This window comes from Lotus japonicus, chromosome 5 (assembly GCF_012489685.1).
Source record: "Lotus japonicus ecotype B-129 chromosome 5, LjGifu_v1.2".
Taxonomy (NCBI): Eukaryota; Viridiplantae; Streptophyta; class Magnoliopsida; order Fabales; family Fabaceae; genus Lotus; species Lotus japonicus.
Window position 1 is genome coordinate 2519798 of NC_080045.1, and position 22959 is coordinate 2542756.

Below are 22959 nucleotides of genomic sequence, written 5' to 3' on the forward strand. Positions count from 1 at the left end.
CTTGACTCTTTCCTTTTACATATGGCATCACTTAATAAATACATCCTTGTTTTTTACTGTCTTCTTCAGTTTCTGGTATTTTTAGTTTTGCTCATTCACAGTTGTCCAATATTTTCTTTGGAAATATAGAATTACCTACTACATAATATGTTCAACTGCTGACTTCGGTGACAATTCAACTGTACCACCGTGGTTCACTTTTGAGCCACGGTAGACAAAACCTCTGTGGATGGGCCTGAAAGTTGTATGAATCTTTTCCTTTCAGAATTGCTTTTCTAAAGGCCTCATATATAAGCCTTTAAGTCTTCGGCCTTTTCAGTCTAGCTCATTTAGAGCTCTCAAGTGTTTTCATTTTTCAATGACACTTGTCAATCTTCTATTTCTGGTCTCAGGTTATGTCATGTAAGTGGGAGAAAAATCTCTGGATTCCAGAATTGATTCCGGGAGAAAATAAGTTGATCCACAAGCTATTTATTTTAAAATATGCTGTATAAGTATGGATGCTAATAAAACTTCACACTGAAGTTTTCCAAATCAATAAGTTGCCAAGTTCCCATAACTTTGGATAACAGCATTGGACTAACTAACAAGCATATATGTATAATTACTTTCTACATAAACAACATGATCATAGCAGTTTCCTGATCTTATGTGGAGACAATTTTACAAGCAGATTATAATTAATATTTACATAGACACCAATAGCTTAATGTCACATGACATAACTGCAAATTAACAAAGCATCCTTGTATATTAAATGGCTAGATGATGTATGAGCAGCAGCTACAGTTGAGACCATGGAATCCACTCCACATACATTCCGACCCCTGCAGATCTTGTAATATCCATTCTCTCCCCAGCTCTCTCCCCATGAATTCTTTATGATCCAGTAAGCCTTGTTCTTGAACCGAATCGGAGCGTATCCGGCTTTACCATAACCCACCAGAAGAACCCCATGATCTAAATTCTTCCCACAGATGTATGGGCATGAGACACCACCTACATATGTCTGCATATACACTGCATTTATAGCAACTGTACCAAGCAAATGATCAAAAGTCAGTCTGTCTCTAATTTGCCATTCAATCTGTGTCATGTTCTTAGCAAAAACAGATATACAATGTCTATAATTCCGTTGTGGAGGGAGAAGGGACAAGATAGGGAGCCAATGTAAGAGGTAGACTGAATAGTCACTTTAGTCTATGAGAGATTTAAGATTGGTTAATTTCATCACTCAACTACAGAAATAGACAATAGTCTCTGAAAGATGAAAATATATTCAGTTTAGTGTTTTCAGGGGCTAAAATTGATCACCTTTTTATTTTCAAGAACTAAGTTAACTTGATCGTTTTTCATCTTTCATGACCTATTTTGCCTATTTTCACCTTTCAGGGACTAAAATGACTGATCTTATATCTTTTAAGGACCAAATAAGAACATTTTCTCTATGGGCAATCAACATTAGAAAAGGTATGCAATCTATTCAAATTCTTATTTGGTACTATAATCATTTTTATGTTAAAGACATCGATCAGTTTTATGTTAGCGGCCGAAATCCTAACACAACGTTTCTCCTTTACCCAAACTTAGGATCGGCTATCCTCAGCAAACATAGCCAGAGTTCGGTATTCTATAATCATAAATTATCAATTAATTCTTACAGTCAATTCTTTTGTTTAACAGTGAACATACCTGCAAGAGGACCATTCATCACTAGATTTGCAGCAATTTGGTCTTCATCAAGGGAAACCACACTGAAATTAGCAACAGAAGCTGCAATTTTACTCTTGTCAAATTTGCAGGTGCCATCTCTTCCGGTGTATGGATAGTCCTTTTCTCGCATCACCCCCCCTGACTGTAGTATGTACTCGAATGCATTGTTCATCAACCCACCATTGCAGCCTGAGTCACACGAATTATATTCTTCTGGATCACACTGAAAGATTCACAGCCGTCAATATTCATCATTACATATCATGATATCAAGGGAAATCATGCTAATCATCATCATTTAAACAAGTTAGGGAGAAATTTACATTTGAAAAATAGTAATTGTTTTCAAAGCTTTCTATTTCTAAATATACATACACAGCAACATGATGGAATCATGTGACTTACCATATTCAGCAACTTGATTGAAATTACTTGTTTAATACTAAAGGCAACTTCAAAATGGTAAATAAAAACAGAGGGAAAGGTAGGAAACATACCACATGATCACAATCCACAAGCTGTTGCTCACTAATGCTCACTAGCTTACCAGTGGTCAGATAGTGAGATCCTTCCAATGCTCCAGTGGCGCTGAAAGCCCAACATGAACCACACGCACCCTGAACACCATCAATCACTCCAAACACTTAATCATGCATTCATGCCAATTCAAACTTCCCAAACATAAAACTTAAGAACAAAATTCGACACTGAAAATTAACATCAAGTCACCATCAATAATAATAATACTCTACGGGTCAAGTGTACAAATTTAGAAAATTTAATCCTTACTTTTACCTAATTAAAAGAGCATAATAATAGATAAAAAAATGTATTAAGAAATTAAAACAACAAAATAAATCACAATAAACTGAAAATCTAACTTAAGAAAAAAATTCACATCATATCTTAGCGAGCAAGTTCATTTGAATTTATCATATGCTTATAGTATAAACACTTATACAAGTGCTTAGATAAAGTTACAAAGATCATATATAAAATATGAAATATGAAATATGAAATATTCAGAAGTTTTCTGAACTTATTTACATAATAAACTTAGATGATTAGTTTCGTCACTTCTGTCTATGTATAAACTATTTGAGATTATTACAATAAGTTACATTAGTTACGAAATCAACATATTAAGCTATTCACACAATCATATCCCAAAATATAGTCATCCATTATTAATAAAAATAATAATAATAATTATTATCATTACATTATTTACACAAGAATTTAGATAAATTTATGAAAATAGCTCATAAGCTTTTTTGAGTCATCCAACCTATCAATAAACATTTATATCTACACATATAAGTTGATTTTGATAAGTTTCACAAATATTAAGCTGCCCCTAAAAAAAATATTAAGCTGTTTCAAATATAATCAATCACCCATGAATAATAATAACAATAATAATAGAGAAATAGTATGTTACGTGCCTGGTCCTTGACGGGAGTGACGGCACCTTTATCGCGCCAATCGAAGTCGTCAGGGAGGTCGCGCGTCGGGAGGATGGGAGCCTTCTGAGCGTCAGCAGGAAGACGGAGAGCCTTAACGCCGAGGAACTGCCGGCGGAACTCAGCCGGAGTCAGATCGGAGAATTTCGTGACGCCGTGTTCAGCGGAGGGATCGAGCTTCGCGTGCACCTTCGCCCGCCGGAGGTTAGACTTGAAGACGCCGAAGCGGTAGTCATGCTCCTCTCTCGTCGCGTAGCTCTTCCCGAACTTCGCCTTGAACGTCGTGAAGTGGCGCTCCGCGTTCAACAAGTGGTCGTCGTGGACGTGGTCCACTACCTGACGAATCAGAGCGTCGTCATGGTCCTCGGCGTCGATTCGGTTGGCTGCCGCGGCGGTTGCCACGGCGGCGAAGAGGAGAATAGCGAAGAGTTTCCGATGATCCATTGGGGAAGTGAAAACTGAGCGAGTGAACAATGGATGAAGAGGACTACTATAGAGTATAGATATATTGGAATTTCGAATTATTATTAGTACTAATTTATTGTTATTTTTTAAATGATATTTTTAATATAAAATAGATATAGCTAATGCAAGATGGACACGTTTCCTTTATATTAATGGAGGCTTGTTTTCTCGTTTCTGCAACTTGTCAGTGCATTCATCACTGACAATACCTACCTTGGGATTTTTTTGGTTTCATTATTGCCATGTTTCCATCAAATGAATAGTAAGTCTAAGGTTCTTTTCAGCTAACCCAAAAAAATGGGAAATCAAATAAGATTCACAAAGTGTTTTCTCAATTATCATTTTAAATATTTATACTCATCTTCGAGTACTAAAATGGGTTTAGTTGGTGGACCAGCCCGCTTCACCCACTTTTTTGTGGGTTGGGTTAAAACTTTGAACCCAAATCTTAAATTTAGCTATCCAAACTCGCATTTTAGCGGATTAATGACAGGTTGAGTCTGCTCTGCCCTGCCAACCCATATTGCCACCCCTAATCTCAATTACATTTCTTTTACTTTATTTCCTATTGTAACATCCACTATATCTAGCACAACTGATTGTGATTATTTCTATGATTTTGAAGTTTTCAAATTAATTTTTCATGTTGTGATTATATTCCTGTTATATCTCTTTATGATGCTTTTCTAACATAATGAAAGATCAGGATCTCTTCTATTTGTATCTTGAGGTGAAATAAGTGTGATTTTTTTTATTTCCCTATATGTGTGAGTTTAATATTTGAAAGCTAAATGTACTGTAATCACTTCAAAGGGAAATTCTTATGATCCAATTTCGTGGTTTGGAGGTTGCTTTTGCACCCCGTTCTTCTATAATTGTCGTTTTACATTTGCAACTTGTGATCTCCCTTCATTGTTTTGTTTTACACGACTGACAATTTTATTATTAACCACAAAACTGAAAAACAACACTTTATTTAAGTTGCGTTTGTAAGTTCCTTTCCTTGATATTTTTTGCCACCTTCATTGTCACGTTGTCACTATTGCTCATCTTTAAATATTGTAGTCAATTTATAGAAGGGAGCATCAGCAAGCAACTTATCTCTTTTCTCGTTCACATATTGTCATTATTAAAAAAAAATACTATGGTGTGAAGGCTGAAAACCAAAAAGTGACATTGAAATAGGCTCCTTATTTCATGTATAATCTGTGCAAGAAGCAAATAATCATAAAATAGTTGTACAATAACTATATTTAGAGAAAATTCTCTTTCTATGATCATGATCAGTGATCACCAACGAGATCATAAGAATCAAAATTACCCAAAGACCACAGTGCAGGAAGATAGTCGAATAGATATTTGTGTGGCAGTTTGTTTGTTCTAAAATATGAAGAGCCTATATATTATGATTTTTTCATTTCCTATTTTCAAATACTTATGTAAGAAACAATGAAAACAATAAAAAAATAATTTCACAATGTCCTATACAAATATGTGAAACACAAAAAACAAAATGAAAATAAGGTATTAGTTTTTAAATAAAAGGGAATACAAGAAAAGGGAGAAAAAACATGGGGATAAAAAGCTGTCATCATCTCTTCAAGGCCCATTTCTTATCAATATGAGAGAGCTCAATCTCTTGGCAACGTAAAAGATCACTAGCTCCTCCAAAGCACAACCATCTCTCACTACCCTTGTTCATGTTCCATCTCACTCTATGCAATGCCACCATTTTGGGAGGAAACACTTCAGGTTCACCTCCAAAATCTGACTTCTCACCATCAGTGCAAACGTGAGCTGTGCTTTCTACTGGCCTTTTCGATTTCTGTCTCTTGGGCTGCTCCCTGGAAGACAATAATGCTTCCTCATATCCAGATTCCAAACTCAAATTGTCACCATCATAGAGGGCTGCAACAAATTGAAAGCTTCATCAATATTCTTCCACAATCAATCATATTATTATCACATCGTAATTATCAAGGCTAACCTAAAGTACGGCAATCAGAATTAATAGCTTTTGCCATTGGATTATTCACACTTTTGCTTAAATTGGCCTTGGATAGTAACTCTTTGAAAGATTGAGCGTGCCGACCCTTTTCACGTGGCTTCCTCAATGAGAAACGAGTGTTTGATACTGGAGTGTTGACAATGAGAGTTGATTCCTCTTCAGATAACGACCCACAAAGAAAGTATGGAACTCGATTGTCTGGATGATCTGTCTCCACTGCTTTTGTAGTAAGCTGGGTACATCAAACAAAGCTCATAATTAGAGTTTTATGTGGTGGGGGGCAGTGGTTAAAATTCATACCTATGAAATTTTAACCAAGGATGCAGTACAACTTTGAAAAGTTTAATTACAAATTTGAAGAATACTATCGGTACTGTACGTCCTTTTTCCATAGAATTACCTGGAAACGAATAGCAGTACCATCTGCACAGCAATATGCAACCATACCTGAAAAAATATCATTTAGTTAGCTCATTATGATATAGAGAAAATTAACAGCAACTATTTTATTATTACTATATCGCTTGTTTTCTGAGAAAACTCACGGTTACTTTTTGCCAGTTAAGATCAAATAGGTTTTTCTATGCCTAAATTATTCCTAAAAAATTGATGCATATAAAGAAGTATACCTGTTATAGGTGACACATGAACGCTCCAAATGGCAAAAGATGAATATGAAGAACTGTGCAACCAAGGTTGCTTTTTTCCATTGTATGTTGTTCCTGTAAAAGGTAGTTCATTTGCAGCCTTCACCAAGCTAATGGTTCTCATTGTTCCATCATCAAACGACATAATGATACAACTACAAAAGTATAAATAAATTAACTCTGGGTTAACTTTAATGATGAGCTTAGACAGGATTTGTTATAGATAAATAATGCATTACCTTGGCTTTGATAGCCAGTTCAGACTGTATATGATTCTTGGCGCAGGATGGAAGTACCTCAAAGGACGAAATGGATTACTACAGAAAATCAGTGTAAACAAGGAAATGTTTGTCCTTTCTAATCAAAGCTAATTGACACATAAACATACAAAACTGGGCATTTAGGTAGAAAAAGTCTTTTATATTTTAACAGCACAGCCAAACAATATTAGGTACCATCAATAGCAATCCACATTTCACAGGTAAGCTATTACTTACCGTAGGTCCCAAAACTTAAGGCCTTCATGCCCTGCTGTTACTATTATGTTAGAACTCTCTGGATAACTGAAATATTATAACAAAACAATACATCCCATTCAGTATTATGAAGGTCACAAGATGGAAAAATGATGTAAATACAGATAAATTCAAAATTTAATATTTTCCTGTGTCATAAACTAATGCCTTGTTTCTTCAAACAATCTTTCATGAATAGAAAAGAAGCACGCGGCACATAATAAAGAAACAAGTTCCATGAATTATCTGGAAGACTTGATTTGATTAGGTTGTAGCTGGAGTATCTGTTAAATTCATTTTTATTTAACAATGAATGAGAGAAGACTGAGACGTGAAAGTCATAAACATAGATAAGATTTCTTTGCAATCTACACAGAATTTCAATATTAAAAAGATATAATAGCAGTATTATATTCAATGCACTCATTTGACATGCCTTGGCTGAGAAGGTTCAATTACTACTAACCCTCCAAAAGGCGCCCAGGAAACTGTTCTAATAGGAACTGCATCCCCACCAAAACAAAGCACAGGCTTTGTATCTGCAGATAAACATTTGAGTCAATAAGTATATCTAGTGTTGAGAATGATCATTATGTTTCCTGATTTATTTAGTGCAGATACGTACATTTATAACATAAATTTAATTTAGGTAAGTGTCAATAGGGATTTGTTCTAATGTTATGTAAATACTTTTGTACATGATTATTGATTAGAAATAATAGTAATCATTAGGATGTCTATGAAGCAGCTGGTTCTTATATTTAAGGTTAGGGTATTACTGAAACAGAGTGTGGTGAAATCGTGAAATCGCAATTTCACGACTAAAATCGTGATAACAGAAAGGTTTAGCAAGAAAGTGGTTTTGCCTACTATCAAAATCGGCAAACAGTGCACAAATTGCATACTCACACGATTAGGAATTTTGAATTGTGATTTTGACTACCATGCTAAGTGCTAACAAGGTTTTTCATTTACCAAAAGAAATACATTGTTGGTCTCCTTAAAGAGACTAGAAATTTGGGTTATAAGACTAGAGTTTTATCTATAGAACATAATCACATGATTGGGATGGATGAAGAAAGTCCTGAAATTGACAAAGCTCAATATCAAATGTTATTGAGAAAATTGACATATCTTGCTCACATACGAGACCAAACCTAGGAAGTGGCATATATAGTTAGTGTTGTTAGCCAATTCATGAATGAACCAAGAGTGAGGCACTTACAAGTTGAAAAGAAAATTTATTTATGGAAATTTATACACGTGCTGATTATGCATCTTCAGTTATAGATAGGAAATCAACTTCTTGGTTGGAAACTTAGTTACATAAAGGAGCAATCAATAGAATATAATTTCCAAGTCAAGCACAGAAGCTGCTTTGTTGTTGTTGTTTCATAATTTATTTTTCACCACCATTTGTATGTTTGTAATATAACTTTAATTTAGGGGAAATGCAATAGGGATTAATCAATATATTATCTGAATATGTTTATACATGGCTATTATTCAGAAATAGTAATCAGAAAAAATTAATTCCAATTTCTAGTAAATTTATATCAGAACACATCTCCTTTCCCTAACAACAGGTAAACACAATAATACGTCAAGTAACAACAACATTACCATCACATTTCGATGAAGAATTTGCAGAGAATTTCCACAAAGCAACCTAAGTATAAAGCAAATTATATTAGTAGTGAAATATAATTTTCAAAATGATTTCAGATGACAACATACAAATACTTCAACAGAATAACGAAAGTGAGAAACATAATCAATTTAAATACACAATTATTACAGAAAGGTACCGGGAAAAATTAAGAAAAATATATTGTCACACTTTTCCCTCTCAATGAAAGTACGAAACATCATGCACAAATATTTCAAATTATTATTGCAAGGTAACTTTCACTTTGGAAAAGGCAAAGCACAGAAATTGAATATATAGTGAAAATTATACCGTTCCATCATGGCAGCCAGCTAGTAAATATTCATGAGGGGACGTAACTGACCACTCCACGGTCAGTGGAATGCTGAATGATAAAACAATAGCTTAAAATAAACCATATAGTAAGAATAAAAAAAATCATAAATTAAAAAAGAATCGTGTACATTCAATAACATTCTCTAGATGCATGAATTTGACCGGTAGAGGCCAACATGTCTATTAGAAATATAATATAAAACTACCCAACTGTCTTCGCACAACATCTTAACTTTGGAATAGTTAGGGTAGGACATAGTATCAGAGCGTTTAAGACAAAGTAGATGGGTTTAGCATCAACCCGAGCATGAAGGAGGAAAAATACCTTTGTAGGCCACCACGCTTCAACGTTGAGCATTTGAACACCGGATTCAGTTTTATAAAACGTGGATCAATGCCCTCTCTCTGCACATAAATTGCTCTCAATACATGAGGAAGAGGAACCTCCCACCTGCAATGATGATAAGTATAATGAACCAACCTCAAAATCTGAATCTACCGTTTAGTGCGCCCAGAACTAAAAGTTGGAACCTCCCACCTGAATAAGTATAACGAAGCAAACTCAAAATCTAAATCCACTTTTTAGTGCGCCCAGAATAAAGCTCCAGATTTCAGCAACTCAACCAAATATTTGTATTTGTATTTTTTTATATACAGAGCAGTGGCTCTGTGGTAGAAAGAGAAACCCTTGGAGGAAAGATTTCTCTCCTTTTTCTGTTCATTTATCATTCAGCCATGATAGATTCTATCTTGTCCATTCCACTCTCCATAGTATGCTTCAATTCTGGTTTGTGACTTGTGAGCTCTTATCATCCTTTGAAGAAAATTGCAAACAATAATAGAAGTAGAAGCCCACATAGACTACTGCCAATCCCTTACAGTCATCTTATTTCTGTAACAAAATTTTCTCCTGACAATATTGTTAGATTGAAACATTCTTTTGTCAATCAGATTTTTGTGCTACAGCCAATTATGACTAAAGACCATAAATTCTTTCAACCTTTTTTTCTTTTGGATATATGTTGTTAAGTGTTTTCATTTTACACACACAGGAAAACTAGACTAAATTAGACAAATAAAAAATGCAATACCTATTGGAACAATTTATTTAATTACTGATGCAATTTTACTCCAGCTTTTAGAATAAACTATGTAACTTAAGATACAACAAGATACCTGGATAACAACTAGATTATGCCAATGAGTAACTTGCTACCTTAACTACATTACCTTTTTTTTATTTTTATTTTATTATTATGTTTTACCTGGAAAAACATTAATTATGCTCCATTATCTTAGCCATACATATTTCATTCAGACTGTACCAACTGTCAAGCCTAATTCTCTTTTGCAGTAATTGTCCTTTGTCCATTATGTTTCCTTCAAATTTTTCATAAGAGGGCATTATGAAAGTATTATACTATAATAATTAGAATTGTATATAGTATACTAAAAATGTCCGAATTTCACGTACCTTGTCATACCAATTATCCCAAAAGCGTAAGCTATTGGGTAAGGGCCACATGAATGGTTTTATTTTATATTCTAAGATACCCCCCTCACGCAAAAGCCCTATGGGCTTGAAGCGTGAACAATGTACAAGCCCACCTACCATGTGCTGAAATTCAACTTTTTATTAGAAGAATTGGGGGCAGCAAGGATTGAACTCTAGACCGCTTGGCCATAGAGCTATGATGCCATGTCAAATAACCAATTAGCCCAAAAGCTTAAGCTGTTGGGTAAGGGCCACATGAATGGTTTTATATTATATTCTAACAACCTCAAATCCAATAAAGATTATAGTTAATGGCAACATATCAATAAAATCAACAAAACGAGAAATAAATCATTGAAGTATCACAAAGAACACCAATAAGAAATGGAAAATGAGGTTCAAGACAACTTACACTTCCAGAGATCCATTGCCCAACAAGACAGCAAGATAGCCCATCCGGTACTTGCATAATGGTTCGGAAATATTAAGAGGCCGCCATTTCACATCCCATGCTACCTTTCCATTATGAGCTAAGCATGACACAACTCTTGGCAAAGTTATATCAGGAACAGAACAAGTGGCTGCTGGAGGTTCCAATTCAGAGCTAGAACACAGTTGATAGTTTGTCTCATTCTCACACTGTATCAATAGTGGTTGACTCATACCTTCGTTGTATCTGCCCTCCATATGATTAATGTTCAACCTACTGAGAGCTTTTGAATCATGTGCAAAATCAGCTTTCTTGGCATGCTTTTGATTAGTATGAGAACATTGTTGTGCAGCATGGTCATTGCAATTGCCATAAGCCACAATCGGAGAATTAAATTCAGCTAAATCTTCTGGAAACTGAACAGCAAGAGGTACAAATTGGTCCTTACAATTTGAATCACTTGCTGTTACTTCTGTTGAATTCTTTTTAGGCCTTCCTCTAGGCCTCTTCATAGGTGCTGGTTTTTCATTGGTGGCATTGTTTTTTTTAGGTCCTCTTCTTCGCTTGTGTGTAGTAGGCAACATTTCTTCACTGTTTTCAAGATTTCCATCTGGAGCAGAAAACTCAATACACTTTCCTGCAAATTGAACTTCAAGAGATAGGATGTGCTGAGTCTCACAATTTGTATCATCCACTACTATTACTGTTGAATTCTTTCTAGGTCTTCCTCTAGGCCTCTTTATTTGTGATGATTTGTCCTTTGTGCTTCCATCTTTTTTTGGTCTGACTTTTCTCTTCTCCGTGACAGAAGATGTATCCTCATTGTGCTCCCTAATATTTAGAAGACACCATATTTGTACGACACCTCTACCAACAAGTGAGTCGCCCATCTTGTGATAAGAAGAGCCAGGCGGATGAGTAGCAACAGCAACAAACTAAAACAAATATTAGAAAAAAGGTCATTTGATGCACATGGTTCACATAAGAAAAGGCATATATTTCCTACTTCCATGTCTGAAGAGAAAAGCTTACTATATCATTTTACTACATATAAGTGCAGACAAACAAGCACAAAACGGCCATAATATCATTCCAAACATGTATATTTAGAGTAGGTATAATGTAGAACATTACAAAACTTTCAAATAGTGTTCTTAATTGAGCTGATATGGCGTCATGGTCGGGTGTCCTATGTTTTGTGAGACTTAGTCAAAATCTTTACTATAAAGTATAAAGCTCTGATATTTTCAAAGCCTAGTTCAACCACTTGAACTGTTGTTCTTAACCATCAACCCTGGAAGGCTAAAACCCTTAACTTTCCAACCTTAGCTAACCATGAAACTTTTCAAGTACGCAATTTCCCTTAACAAGTGAGACATCAGATTCAGGACCATGAGAGACATAATTCGCCATTTAGATAGCATTCAAGCTTCAAGGACTTCCCAAACAACATTCAACAAAAAAAAACTAATAGTGAGTTTCAATAAATGTCTAAAGGGCGTAGAGAAACCCAAGTACCTCACATTTAACTGAACAATCAGGCTCTTCATGTATCTGAGGACACCAATCTAATGCCCATACGGAGCCTCCAACATTCATCACAAAGTCTCTGCTCCAACAAGACTTGATGGGTTTAGCCAAATTAAACATAAAATACCTTAGATTATCAGTAAGTTCAAAAAGAAGTATTACATAAATAATACAACCATGGACTATAACTCAATTGCAATGTCATTGAATAAACCAACACAAAAGGCAATTATCTTAGCCATACCTGGAATCCTGAGATTCGGCATCCCCATGTTGCTCCTCCTTCTGCATATCATGACAATGTGTAGAAAATCTACTCATTAATAATTAAATTTAAAGGAATTTTACATTGCCAAGAATAGCCTGGGAAACAAATATAGAAAAATACAATGTCAAACTACTTGTACCTGAGGAACAGTGGATGATGAAAATTGAGGTAAATAAAATTTATGGCACTGACATCTTTTCCCTCATAGCTCCCAAGGCCGTGAGAAAATCTAATGGTTCTCGATGGGTACATAAAATCTCTCCATTCTCTGCGCATTTAACACTCAACAAGAACAAGACATTAAGGGGTTGTTTGGGAACATCATAAGACAAGATGTCAAGTATACAGGGGCCAGTTTTTAAATCTCATGAATGTGATATAGTTCTTAAAGAAAATCACTTTGTTATATTTCCTATACTTTTATTGCTCCTTTTCATTCTCTATTTCTCCCTCATTCAACAGATTATTGCATAAGAAATAATGGTAGGAAATACTAACTCATCCAATAATGAGCATTCATGCTATGTTTCTTTAATGAACTTATCTTAAACAAATTTAACAAAACCAACTTAAAGTTAAAACTTGTCAAAAAGAAAAGTTCTGAATTTATGTGACTAATTCATCTTCAATTCTCCCAAACCAATTGTGAAATAGCCCCTAAGAATATCAGAGCAAATGTCGTCCTTCGATACTAATAAAATCAAAAAGTGACATGATATATATAGCCTAGTTTTCAATCCTAAATAGTGTTGCAGTGTTGAAAACTCAGAACTCTGTAAATCTAATTCTCATTCATTTCAAAGGTAGTGATACAATAGACCATAGTTCAGTACTTATAGAAGAATATAAAGCTTGATGAACAAGCTAACAATTCTAACAAACTCTAACAACTAACTCTTAATTCTGTTATGCCAGCTAAGCTTGACAGCTAAGCAAGCATAACTAACACACTAACTCAGCTACAATCAGTAGCTTTACTTAACACGAGTAGTATACTCTAATATGCAGAGTTTCCGCTATGTCAAACATCAATAGCAAATACACATTCATCATTAATAATCGAGATCGCTTTGCTCAAGCACATCAAACTATTTGCTCATACCTTAAGAAAGTGACAGAGGAAGACATTCTTTTGATCTCACTTTGGTCAAGATCAATGTGGCGCTCTTCTTCCTTGCAGAGTCTGGCAATGGTTTCCATATCTCGAAAGAAGTTGTCAACCGAGTAATCAAACATAGAAATCCTAGCTCCACTGTCAATGCTAACACCACCGCCATTGCTGGTAGAACCCGCACCAGCGGTTTTGGTTTTCTTTTCCTTCCTCGTTTTGCATTTCTTCTTCCCTTTTAAGTCAAATAGCTCAGCAATACATACGTTGTCATTCGCATCGTCCATTCGTCTTCTTTGCATATGAATTTCAAATGTTAGAACAAGTGAGATTCAAACCTAAACCAATTTACACAGTTTATTAGTAAGCAGTTTATTAGCAGATGATTTTGGAGGTTGGATTTCTTGTATGTCCACGGGAAAATCCAAACACATATTCATAATTGATTAGCAATTATCTTCAATTTTATATGGACCGCTTAATCTTTCTCAATTTAAATCAAACATCAAGTGGCAGTTTTAGCAATAATTTGTGCTTGCATTGCGAACAAGTGGGTGGCAATGAGGAAAGAAATTGGAACTTGAATTAAAAATGTAGATAGAAATCCATCCCTCACAGACATTATTCAACATTAAACAAACTAATTTGTGGACCCAAAAGACGAAATTGGGAAATTTGCGGCATTTTGGTACCTGGAGTGGAGTGGGGCAAGACCGGTGAACAAGAAGCTCCAATTGAAGCTCTGAACATGCCAAGCTGCTTCTTCAGCAACTGCCACAGTGACGGAGGTGTTCTTTGGTTCAAGAGAAAACCAGGAACGGAGAAAGAAAGAAAAATAATACAAATCAAATACTTTAACTTGTTTGGTAGGAAACAAAGTGAAAAGAAACAAAATGATATAAATATTCTTAAATAAAAATGAAATGTTAAACTTCATTTTTAATAAAAAATATTGGTTTTTTAATAACATAATTTTAAAAATATAGTTAAAAGTTATTTATTACCCATAATAATATGTCAATAGTAATGGTAATGACAATAATTCATCCATAATATTATTTTTTTTAGAAAGCAAAATGATATATAAATATAAAGGCATAGTCTTGATAAAGATTGTAAAGTTTAAAGCCTCAACAAGTCGTAATCTATAACATAGATTGAACAAAAGCAGCCACAAAGATAAAAACATGAAGAACCGAAAAGCCCCGAAAAAACCCATCAAACACCATAAAAGATCCCAACAACCAAAAACTCTACCAACACAAGTTTCAAGCCAGTTCCCGATGGTTAGTTTAAGTGGTAAGAGTTAGGGGACATAAACGTTGGGGAGGGAAAGGTCCAGGGTTCGAATCCTGGAAGGGAAATTTGAAGAGATTTTTTAACTTACTAACAACTAACCACCTACATTTGTCTATAAAAGAAACAAGTTTCAAGCCAAAAAACACCTAAAAAACCAAAACCAAAGACTTCATCAACCACTGTGATAGGCCTCCCTTCGGCAGCGACAGACGGCGACAAGTTCAACCAAATAAGGATCCTATCAAGCCACACAAAGCCACCAAAAACAGGGACCCAAAGCACCAACCACTTCACCTCAACGGAAGTGGGCAGTCGCTGAACAACCCTTCAAAGCGACCCCGACCAAGCAAAACCAACACAAAGCAAACATGGGAAAATACCGACGAAAAGAGAAGAGCACATGTTCAACCAAATGGGAACATCTTAGTCGCAACTCAGGCAATGAAAATCAACATAGACTCAACCAAAAGGGAGCTATGTAGATATCAAATGGACTATATAAAAATAGCATGCCCGGTAACCCATGTGTGGTATATGTCAGGGGTGGGTCCCATTGGTAGAAAAAAATTGTAACTTCTTAGGGTTATTCTACACTTGGAAGAAGAAGCAGAAAAATGAAGAAAGGGTTAGCTCAAGTGGTAAGAGTTAGGAAACATAAGACTTGGGTGAGATGAATGGTGAAAGGTTCAGGGTTCAAATTTTGAGGAGATCGAATACTAATTTACTAACATTATTAACATCTAACATTTGCCTATAAGAAAAAAAAGTGATAATTTAATTCTTCATCGCCGACTAAATAGTAGAGTAAATAAAATAGAATTTGTTTCTTCACCTTTAGGAAAAAGAAGGAGTAATTAATTGTGACACGTTCACAAACAAAAAAAATCCTTTTGTAGTGAATTATTTATTAAGAAAAGTAAATAATCCTACAAACTCTAATATCAGGTAACATCTTTGTTCATTCTTCATCTAATTTTGTGTGCATCTCTCGCTGCTCTCTCTCATATGAAATTTTTCACTGTGTTTTCTCATCAATGAACCTCATCATGAATTCAATTTGCGCGCGGTTTCTCTCTCTCAACACTTTTCCCTTCTCAGTCGTTTCAATCCTCTCTCCATCTCTTTCATTTCTTCCCTATCGACCTCCTATCATTCCTGCGTTACGCGATCGCCTTCTCTCATGCTGCGTCACCACATCATCAAACATTGTAATGCATACACTTTGATACTTTTCCATTTGTTTTGGTATATATGGTTTCAGTTGTAGACCTTCTTGTCATAAAAATAATTGGTGTTTGCTGTGGTACCTTAGCCCAGCTTAAGGTACCACACCCAATACGAGCTGGACCAATAACAAAAGACCATGTGTAAAATGATTCAGCATTAATATTAATTTTAAAAATAAATTTATTTATGAAAATATACTTAAAATTAGTTACAAACAAATCCTTTCACTTATTAAAAATTAAAGTTCAGTCACAGTAATTTTTTAAGTGAAGCCTACACAAATATTTCATCTCTCATGAACTGAATTGTCATCTTCATTCTTCATCTGGATTTGAAGAAAAGAAACTGAAAGAGAAAGCTCGTGCGATTTTTCCACATCATCACCACTACCATTTTTCCCATAAAATTGGTCACGATTAACTCTCCCTCACCACTACCATGGCTCCTCATCTTTCTTCATTTTTATTATCTTCTCTGAAACTACAAATAAACATACCCATTGTTACAATTGCAGACACCAATAAATTTCAATTTTTTTCACGATTCAGATCTAGTGGGGGAGAATTCTAATTCAGTGGCCATGATATGTCGGACATTGTTTCTGAAAAAACTATGGATTCCTTCCTTTGATTTTCCCATTGGAAGGTTATAAGGGCTTCTCCGACGAAAATCCCCAATTTTCCATGAAATCCCTTTCATCCCCACTGGCGCAAGATCGGCAAATCCGTTTCATCCATCCTTACAGCGTCATTCGTTGCCTCCAACACCGCCCTCATCGCTGTTGCACTCATCACGATCTGCTTGGGCTAAATCTTCTGCTCCGTCTTGTTTGGGTACTAGAATCTGATGGGTGGTATAATTAAGGATGCTCTTGATCGACCCCCTTTTCTTCACGTTTTTGTTGATGGCAGTGTTGCTGGTGAAGGGGAGATGCTAAACCAAGATGAAGATGAAGTGAGAAGGCATGGTGATTGAGAGAGAGTTAATCGTGATACTGTAGGTAAGTTTTCCCAAAAAAAAAAGATAGTAATTATTAACCTTTTTATTTTATTAAGGTCCCTGACCTTTTAACTATTTTCCTAAAAAATCCCTCTACCTTCTTTTTAGAAAAATGTAAAATTTATAACTTAAATTCCACATGTCAATAAGTTATTGGACCATGTAATTCCGGTACCACACCCCAAAAAAAGTTTGGGTTCCACAAAAATCACCAAAATAATTTGGTTCTCCACTATCCCAGTCTCTTCCTTAGTCTATGTCCGATTACCTTTCCCCATAATTTCATAGTGTGGCTCCTAAGTTTAATTTTATCCCTCTATAGTTATCACAATAAGTATAGACACTCAAACAAAATTATTATTTCATTAAGAAACTTTATTTTTCTCTCTTCCTAGCATATTATATTATATATCATATCTTAATTCATGGGGGAAGGGTTGGTGAGCTAAGAGAATAAAGGGATTTGCAAGGTGAAGGGCCAGTGTTCGAATCCTGGCGAATGAACTAATTTACTAACAATTAACAACTAACATTGGCCTATAAAAAAAATCATATCTTAATTCATATTTATTAATTATTTTGCATTCTCACTCTTACACTTATTGATATCTACCATCATTTTTAATGTATAATCATCAACTTGGAATAATATTTGTCAGATTTGTAAGATTTTTGCAGCACCTTTTTGCCTCACTCCAAAGATTCCAATACCGTCTTCTCAATGTTTAACAAACAATCAATTTCACTTGGACTTTGTACATATGGTGATGGTGGGTGTCGGTTGATGTCCACATATCTCCCACACCACCAGCCGGAGGTAGTTTTAATAGGGGAAGGATATTTATCAACCGATGTATAAATAATTAAATATAGTCTTTTCCAGCATATACTCAACATACGGAATTTATATATGGTAATTTTTTAACGCCATAGAAGTTGAAACAAAACGTAAAATCGTCATTTAATCTTAAGATTTTTCTTACACATATTGTGACGGTTTTATACTACCATTTTCTTCATTTTTCTAAACTTTGCAGTTTGTAGCCTTAAAATAGTGCCACCAATTACATATGTTTTTTTAATTAATTACATATGTTAATTGGATGTACACAATAAACATCATTATTATACAACAATTTGTTTCTATATAACTGTTTGGGAAAAGAAAAGAAAAAACAAATTAAAAAATGCAATTAATTTTATTGATGTTTAGAAAATAAAACATGTTTTCCTATTTTACCTTTTTTTGAATTTTATTCATTAGTATTATATCGCATCATTTATTCTCCCACATCATTTATATTTTCCTTTCTCTCATTTTTATTGTTGAAAATTGTTTAATGTAATTTTGAAAGTGTAAGTGAATAGCTAAATAAAAACATATTTTTCTTCCTTGAAGTAGATAGTTAAATAGAAATGGAGGGGTATGTGATAGAGTGTGATCATAATGGTTGTTCATTGGGTGGGGCATTATTTGCATGCATGAAGCATATGGAAAGAAGAGCATAGATCATCAATAAAATAGCAAACACATAGCCTTTATGGGAGCTAACAGTTTATTCTTTCATAAGTCAACATAAATATGTATTCTATTTTTCTAATTAACAAGATTTAAATTTGGGCATTTTAAGAATGCAAAGCCTTATAGCATCCTTAAGCTAATAAAGACATCGTGTGTTACATTCACAATTACCTGCATTTGACGTAATCTCAGTTAATCAATGTGTTTTGATGCTAATTGTTCCCACGCTGGACCTTTTTGACTATGTGAGATTTCGTTATGATTACCGCTGTAGGAATTGAGAGTCATCGTCTTGGATATCAATCTTGACAAATTTTAAGGTCTCTTTTTCAGAGTCTCCCTTGCTTTACCTTTATCAATTCAAATCCCAGAATGCCACTAGATTTTGTTTCCTACGTTGTATAACCCTCCATCATTATATATGTTTAATCATGATGGTCTATATTACTTTTGAAATAATTCTGGAATGAACATGAGGAAGAGTAGTAAAATACATGTTTAATATGATTACTGCACATAAGCTAGAAATAATATAGGTAAAAACTATCATACCATAATTACCATAATTGTATCATACCTTAGTGACCTGGACCAATTAAAAAACGTTTGACTGTAAGTTTTGACTTTTTATTTTATTTTTAAAAAAATATCTATAAATATAAAAAATTAGATAATTGATAATTAAAATTGTTAGCTTGGGTTAAGTTAACCTAGTATGGTTATGATAGGAAAAATGGAGATTATTGAAGTTTCCAGAAGAGGGAAAATAGAGAGAGTTAGGGTTCATCATCTGGGTTGTTGTTGATCGTCGGCGACGGCCCCATCCCGGAGGTTGAGGCTGCTGGCCTAATGAAGCAGCTTCTTGAAGCCATCACACACTGTCACCGGCTCGGCGTCGCGCACCGTGATGTGTAGCCGGATAATGTTTTGTTTGGTGCCGGTGGAGATCTGAAACTGGCGGATTTTGGTTCGGCGGAGTGGTTTGGTGACGGGAGGAGGATGAGTGGGGTGGTTGGGACGCCGTATTACGTCGCGCCGGAGGTTTTGATGGGGACGAAGTGTGGAGAGAAGGTGGATGTGTGGACCTGTGGAGTGATTTTGTACATCATGTTGAGCGGGACGCCGCCGTTTTACGGTGATTCCGCGACGGAGATTTTTGAGGCGGTTATTAGGGGGAATCTGAGGTTTTCTTTAGAATCTTTCGGAATATGTTTCTCCTGCTGCTAAGGATCTCTTAAGGAAGATGATTTGTAGGGACCCTTCTAACAGAATCTCTGCAGAACAAGCATTGAGTATGTTCTTGTTACTTTCAATTGAGATTTTGCTTTTTGTGTGGTTAATTTCAATGGGGTTTTGATTCTGATTGTTGTTGTGGATTTTGATTTTCAGGGCACCCTTGGTTCTTGAGTGCTGGTGATACTGCTAGTGTGACTTTAGAAAATGTGGAGGGCTTTACTAGAAGGAAATAGAGACATGACCTGAAGCTACATGCAGCTAGTTTTGGCCCTTTTGGTCTGTGCTGGAGGCAGAGGAAATAGAGGAGGTTGTTGTAAATGCTGGTGATGCGGTGGAAGTAGATTTTGCTGTTTTTTTCTTGTGTTTTTAGGTTTAGGAAGGTGAAGACTCTTAGATATGAGTTTGAGAGGGTCTTTGTCTTTTGGGGTTTTTCTTCTATCTTCTCTGTTTGGTTTTCATCTTTTCTTCATGTAAAGGAACATGGGAACTAAGAAGTGAGAGGAGTGAAAAATCTGAATGGCTTCAAATCTCCTTCATAATAGAAGAGAGGAGTTTGATGCTTTCAATGTAGCTTTTGTGAATATGCAAATAAATTTTGGATTTGAGTGTGTCTAACTCCACAGTATGTAACATGATTTGAGTGATCATCATGCTGGTTAAGATGATATATTGACATTGTTAGAAAGGCACTGTATGTGTATGCCAAATTTTGATGCTTCAGACATAGTTAAATGCCCTTTGGTTGGCCTTTTTGAGTTATCTAATTTTATATGGTACCCCTTTAAAAAGATTTCAAATACTCCTTTCAGGACTGGTTCAGGGAATCACATGCATGTATGTCCAATATAGTGTAAGCATTTGTGGGGAAGGGAATTTCTACTTAGCAATATATGTGGAAGTATGGAATTGGTGAGGATATTGGTATAACTCTGGTTTGCTGTCAAAAGGAATGATGAAGGGCTCTATTGGTTGCTGCACATTGTAATTTTGGGGCTGCTGGTATATGTCTCCTAAGGGGTTTAATGAATTGTTTTGCAAACTGCTTCTTGTGTTCTTTCTTTTTATCTTTTGATTCTTTTGTAAGTTTTCTGGGCAGCATCAGTGGTACTTCAATGTGCTCTGTTTTGTGGCTGCTCCTTTTGTCCTTTCACTTTTTATTAGAAAAAATTAAAGTACAGGTGTTGAAGTGTTGAACACAAGAATGAATTTCAACAAGACAACAATCACTACATTTAATAATAAAAAAAGGTAGATAGGTGTTGAAAGTATTTGGCCCAAGCACCAACCATTAATATCTTAAATAGCTTAAGTTAAAACAATTTAGTTTAAGGCATCAACTCTAACTACCTATCCGCCCCTTCCCTTAGTGCTTAGTCGACCTTAATTTAAGGCATCAACCCTAGCTACCTTTCAGTCCCTTCCCTTAGTTCTTAGTCGCGCTTAGTTTAAGGCATTAACCCTATCTACCTCTCTGACGCTTCCCTTAGTGCTTAGTTGCGCTTAATTTAAGGCATCAACCCTAACTACCTCTCCAACCCTTCCCTTAGTGCTTAGTCGCGCTTAGTTTAAGGCACCAACCCTAACTACCTCTCTGACCCTTCCATTAGTGATTAGTTGCTCCGAGTGTGTCATCAACCCTAACTACCTCTCTGACGCTTCCCTTAGACCTTAGTGCTTAGTTGCTTTGAGTGTGTCATCAACCCTAACTACCTCTCCGACCCTTCCCTTAGTGATTAGTTGCTCTGAGTGTGTCATCAACCCTAACTACTTTTCTGACGCTTCCCTTAGTGCTTAGTTGCTCCGAGTGTGTCATAAACCCTAACCTAACTACCTCTCCAACCCTTCCCTTAGTGATTAGTTGCTCCTAGTGTGTCCTCAGCCCTAACTACCTCTCTGACGCATCCCTTAGTGCTTAGTTGCTTCGAGTGTGTCATCAACCCTATGTACCTCTCCCACCTTTCCCTTAGTTAATAGTTGCTCTGATTGTGTCATCAACCCTATGTACCTCTCCACCCTTCCCTTAGTGATTAGTTGCTCTGAGTGTGTCATCAACCCTAACTACCTTCTAAAATATTAATATATTTTTTCTAATGAAATCTTAATGTTGTATTTATTTTCAAAATATTATATTCATTTTTGCTAATGAAATCTTAATGTTGTATTTATTTTCAAAATGTTATATTTATATTTTCTAATAGAATCTTAATGTTGTATTTATTTTCAAAATATTATACTCCCTCCGTCCCTAATTATAAGCTAAAGTTGTAAAAATCACACTTATTAAGAAAGCCTTAATTGATGCATTGGTTTTCAAAAAAAATGTACAACTTTCTATGTTTACCCCTATTTATGATAACACTTTTTCATCATTGTACTACTAATGGTGGTGCTCCACTACCAATAAATGCAAGGGTGAATATGGAAAGAAATATTAACTTTTGCAAGGTTAGCTTATATTTAGTGACACAAAAAAAGTCTCAATGTTAGCTTATAATTAGGGACGGAGGGAGTATTATTTTTTGTAATGAAATCTTAATGTTGGTATTTATGTTCAAAACATTATATTATTTTTTCTAATGAAATCTTAATGTTTGCATTTATTTTAAAAATATTTTATTTACTTTTTCTAATGAAATCTTAATGTTGTATTTATTTTCAAAATATTATATTATTTTTATCATAGATATACTGTTTGCATTTTGTTTTTCAACCATCACGTTATTTAGTTTACAATTTCAGAATAGAAACTAGAAATAGTCACTTTTCAGATTTAAATGACCATAGTATGGAGAGAATTAGGGATCTACGGCAGCCTCTCCCAATTCCTTCTACCGTTTCTTAAGAATTAGCAATGGATTTGTCAATTCAGTTCACAAAGGCAGCTTATTTGCACAAACAATCGATGAGTTAGTTTCTTCTGAGTTCATCTCCATTTTTCTTCCTTTATTCTCTCCTACTCCTTTTCAAGATTCATCATATTCACCATTGCTGTACCAGATTAAGGTTAACATTCCCCAATACTCCCCAGCATCCCAAAAGCTTCATGTTCA

General features: G+C 35.1%; 2 protein-coding genes and 1 pseudogene across 8 annotated transcripts; 1 reads left to right on the top strand and 2 right to left on the bottom strand.

Moving 5' to 3' along the window:
- Nucleotides 1-525: 525 nt before the first annotated feature.
- On the bottom strand, nt 526-3747 carry LOC130717742 (cysteine proteinase 15A-like). The gene is made up of 4 exons (XM_057568089.1): nt 3159-3747; nt 2211-2330; nt 1693-1936; nt 526-1035 (listed from the first exon to the last, which is right to left on the bottom strand). Exons 1-4 carry the CDS (start codon nt 3618-3620, stop codon nt 713-715), a joined length of 1149 nt encoding a protein of 382 aa, XP_057424072.1. The 5' UTR covers nt 3621-3747; the 3' UTR covers nt 526-712.
- A 1211-nt stretch (nt 3748-4958) lies between these two features.
- On the bottom strand, nt 4959-14470 carry LOC130718123 (uncharacterized). Of its 7 annotated transcripts, none has more exons than XM_057568597.1 (16): nt 14319-14470; nt 13621-13917; nt 12658-12786; nt 12495-12535; nt 12239-12329; nt 10703-11655; nt 9121-9246; nt 8772-8844; nt 8435-8480; nt 7248-7350; nt 6794-6859; nt 6536-6613; nt 6279-6451; nt 6050-6096; nt 5629-5881; nt 4959-5549 (listed from the first exon to the last, which is right to left on the bottom strand). In XM_057568597.1, exons 5-16 carry the CDS (start codon nt 12317-12319, stop codon nt 5233-5235), a joined length of 2316 nt encoding a protein of 771 aa, XP_057424580.1. In that variant the 5' UTR covers nt 12320-12329; nt 12495-12535; nt 12658-12786; nt 13621-13917; nt 14319-14470; the 3' UTR covers nt 4959-5232. The 7 variants fall into 7 exon arrangements, with proteins under 7 accessions (XP_057424580.1, XP_057424585.1, XP_057424584.1 ...); XM_057568602.1 differs by having other exon boundaries at nt 6536-6592; nt 7278-7350; nt 13621-13964; nt 14319-14459; XM_057568601.1 differs by having other exon boundaries at nt 7278-7350; nt 13621-13964; nt 14319-14459.
- A 2528-nt stretch (nt 14471-16998) lies between these two features.
- On the top strand, nt 16999-20504 carry LOC130717395 (phosphoenolpyruvate carboxylase kinase 1-like; annotated as a pseudogene).
- Nucleotides 20505-22959: the final 2455 nt, after the last annotated feature.

Coding starts and splice junctions, on each gene's coding strand:
- LOC130718123 (XM_057568597.1), bottom strand. CDS start 12,319: ATGAATGTTGGAGGCTCCGTATGGGCATTAGATTGGTGTCCTCAGATA. Junction 8,845..9,120: donor AAGCGTGGTGGCCTACAAAG/GTATTTTTCCTC, acceptor TTTATCATTCAG/CATTCCACTGACCGTGGAGT. Junction 8,481..8,771: donor CTGGCTGCCATGATGGAACG/GTATAATTTTCA, acceptor CTTTATACTTAG/GTTGCTTTGTGGAAATTCTC.
- LOC130717742 (XM_057568089.1), bottom strand. CDS start 3,620: ATGGATCATCGGAAACTCTTCGCTATTCTCCTCTTCGCCGCCGTGGCA. Junction 2,331..3,158: donor TCACTCCCGTCAAGGACCAG/GCACGTAACATA, acceptor GATGGTGTTCAG/GGTGCGTGTGGTTCATGTTG. Junction 1,937..2,210: donor TTGTGGATTGTGATCATGTG/GTATGTTTCCTA, acceptor TGAATCTTTCAG/TGTGATCCAGAAGAATATAA.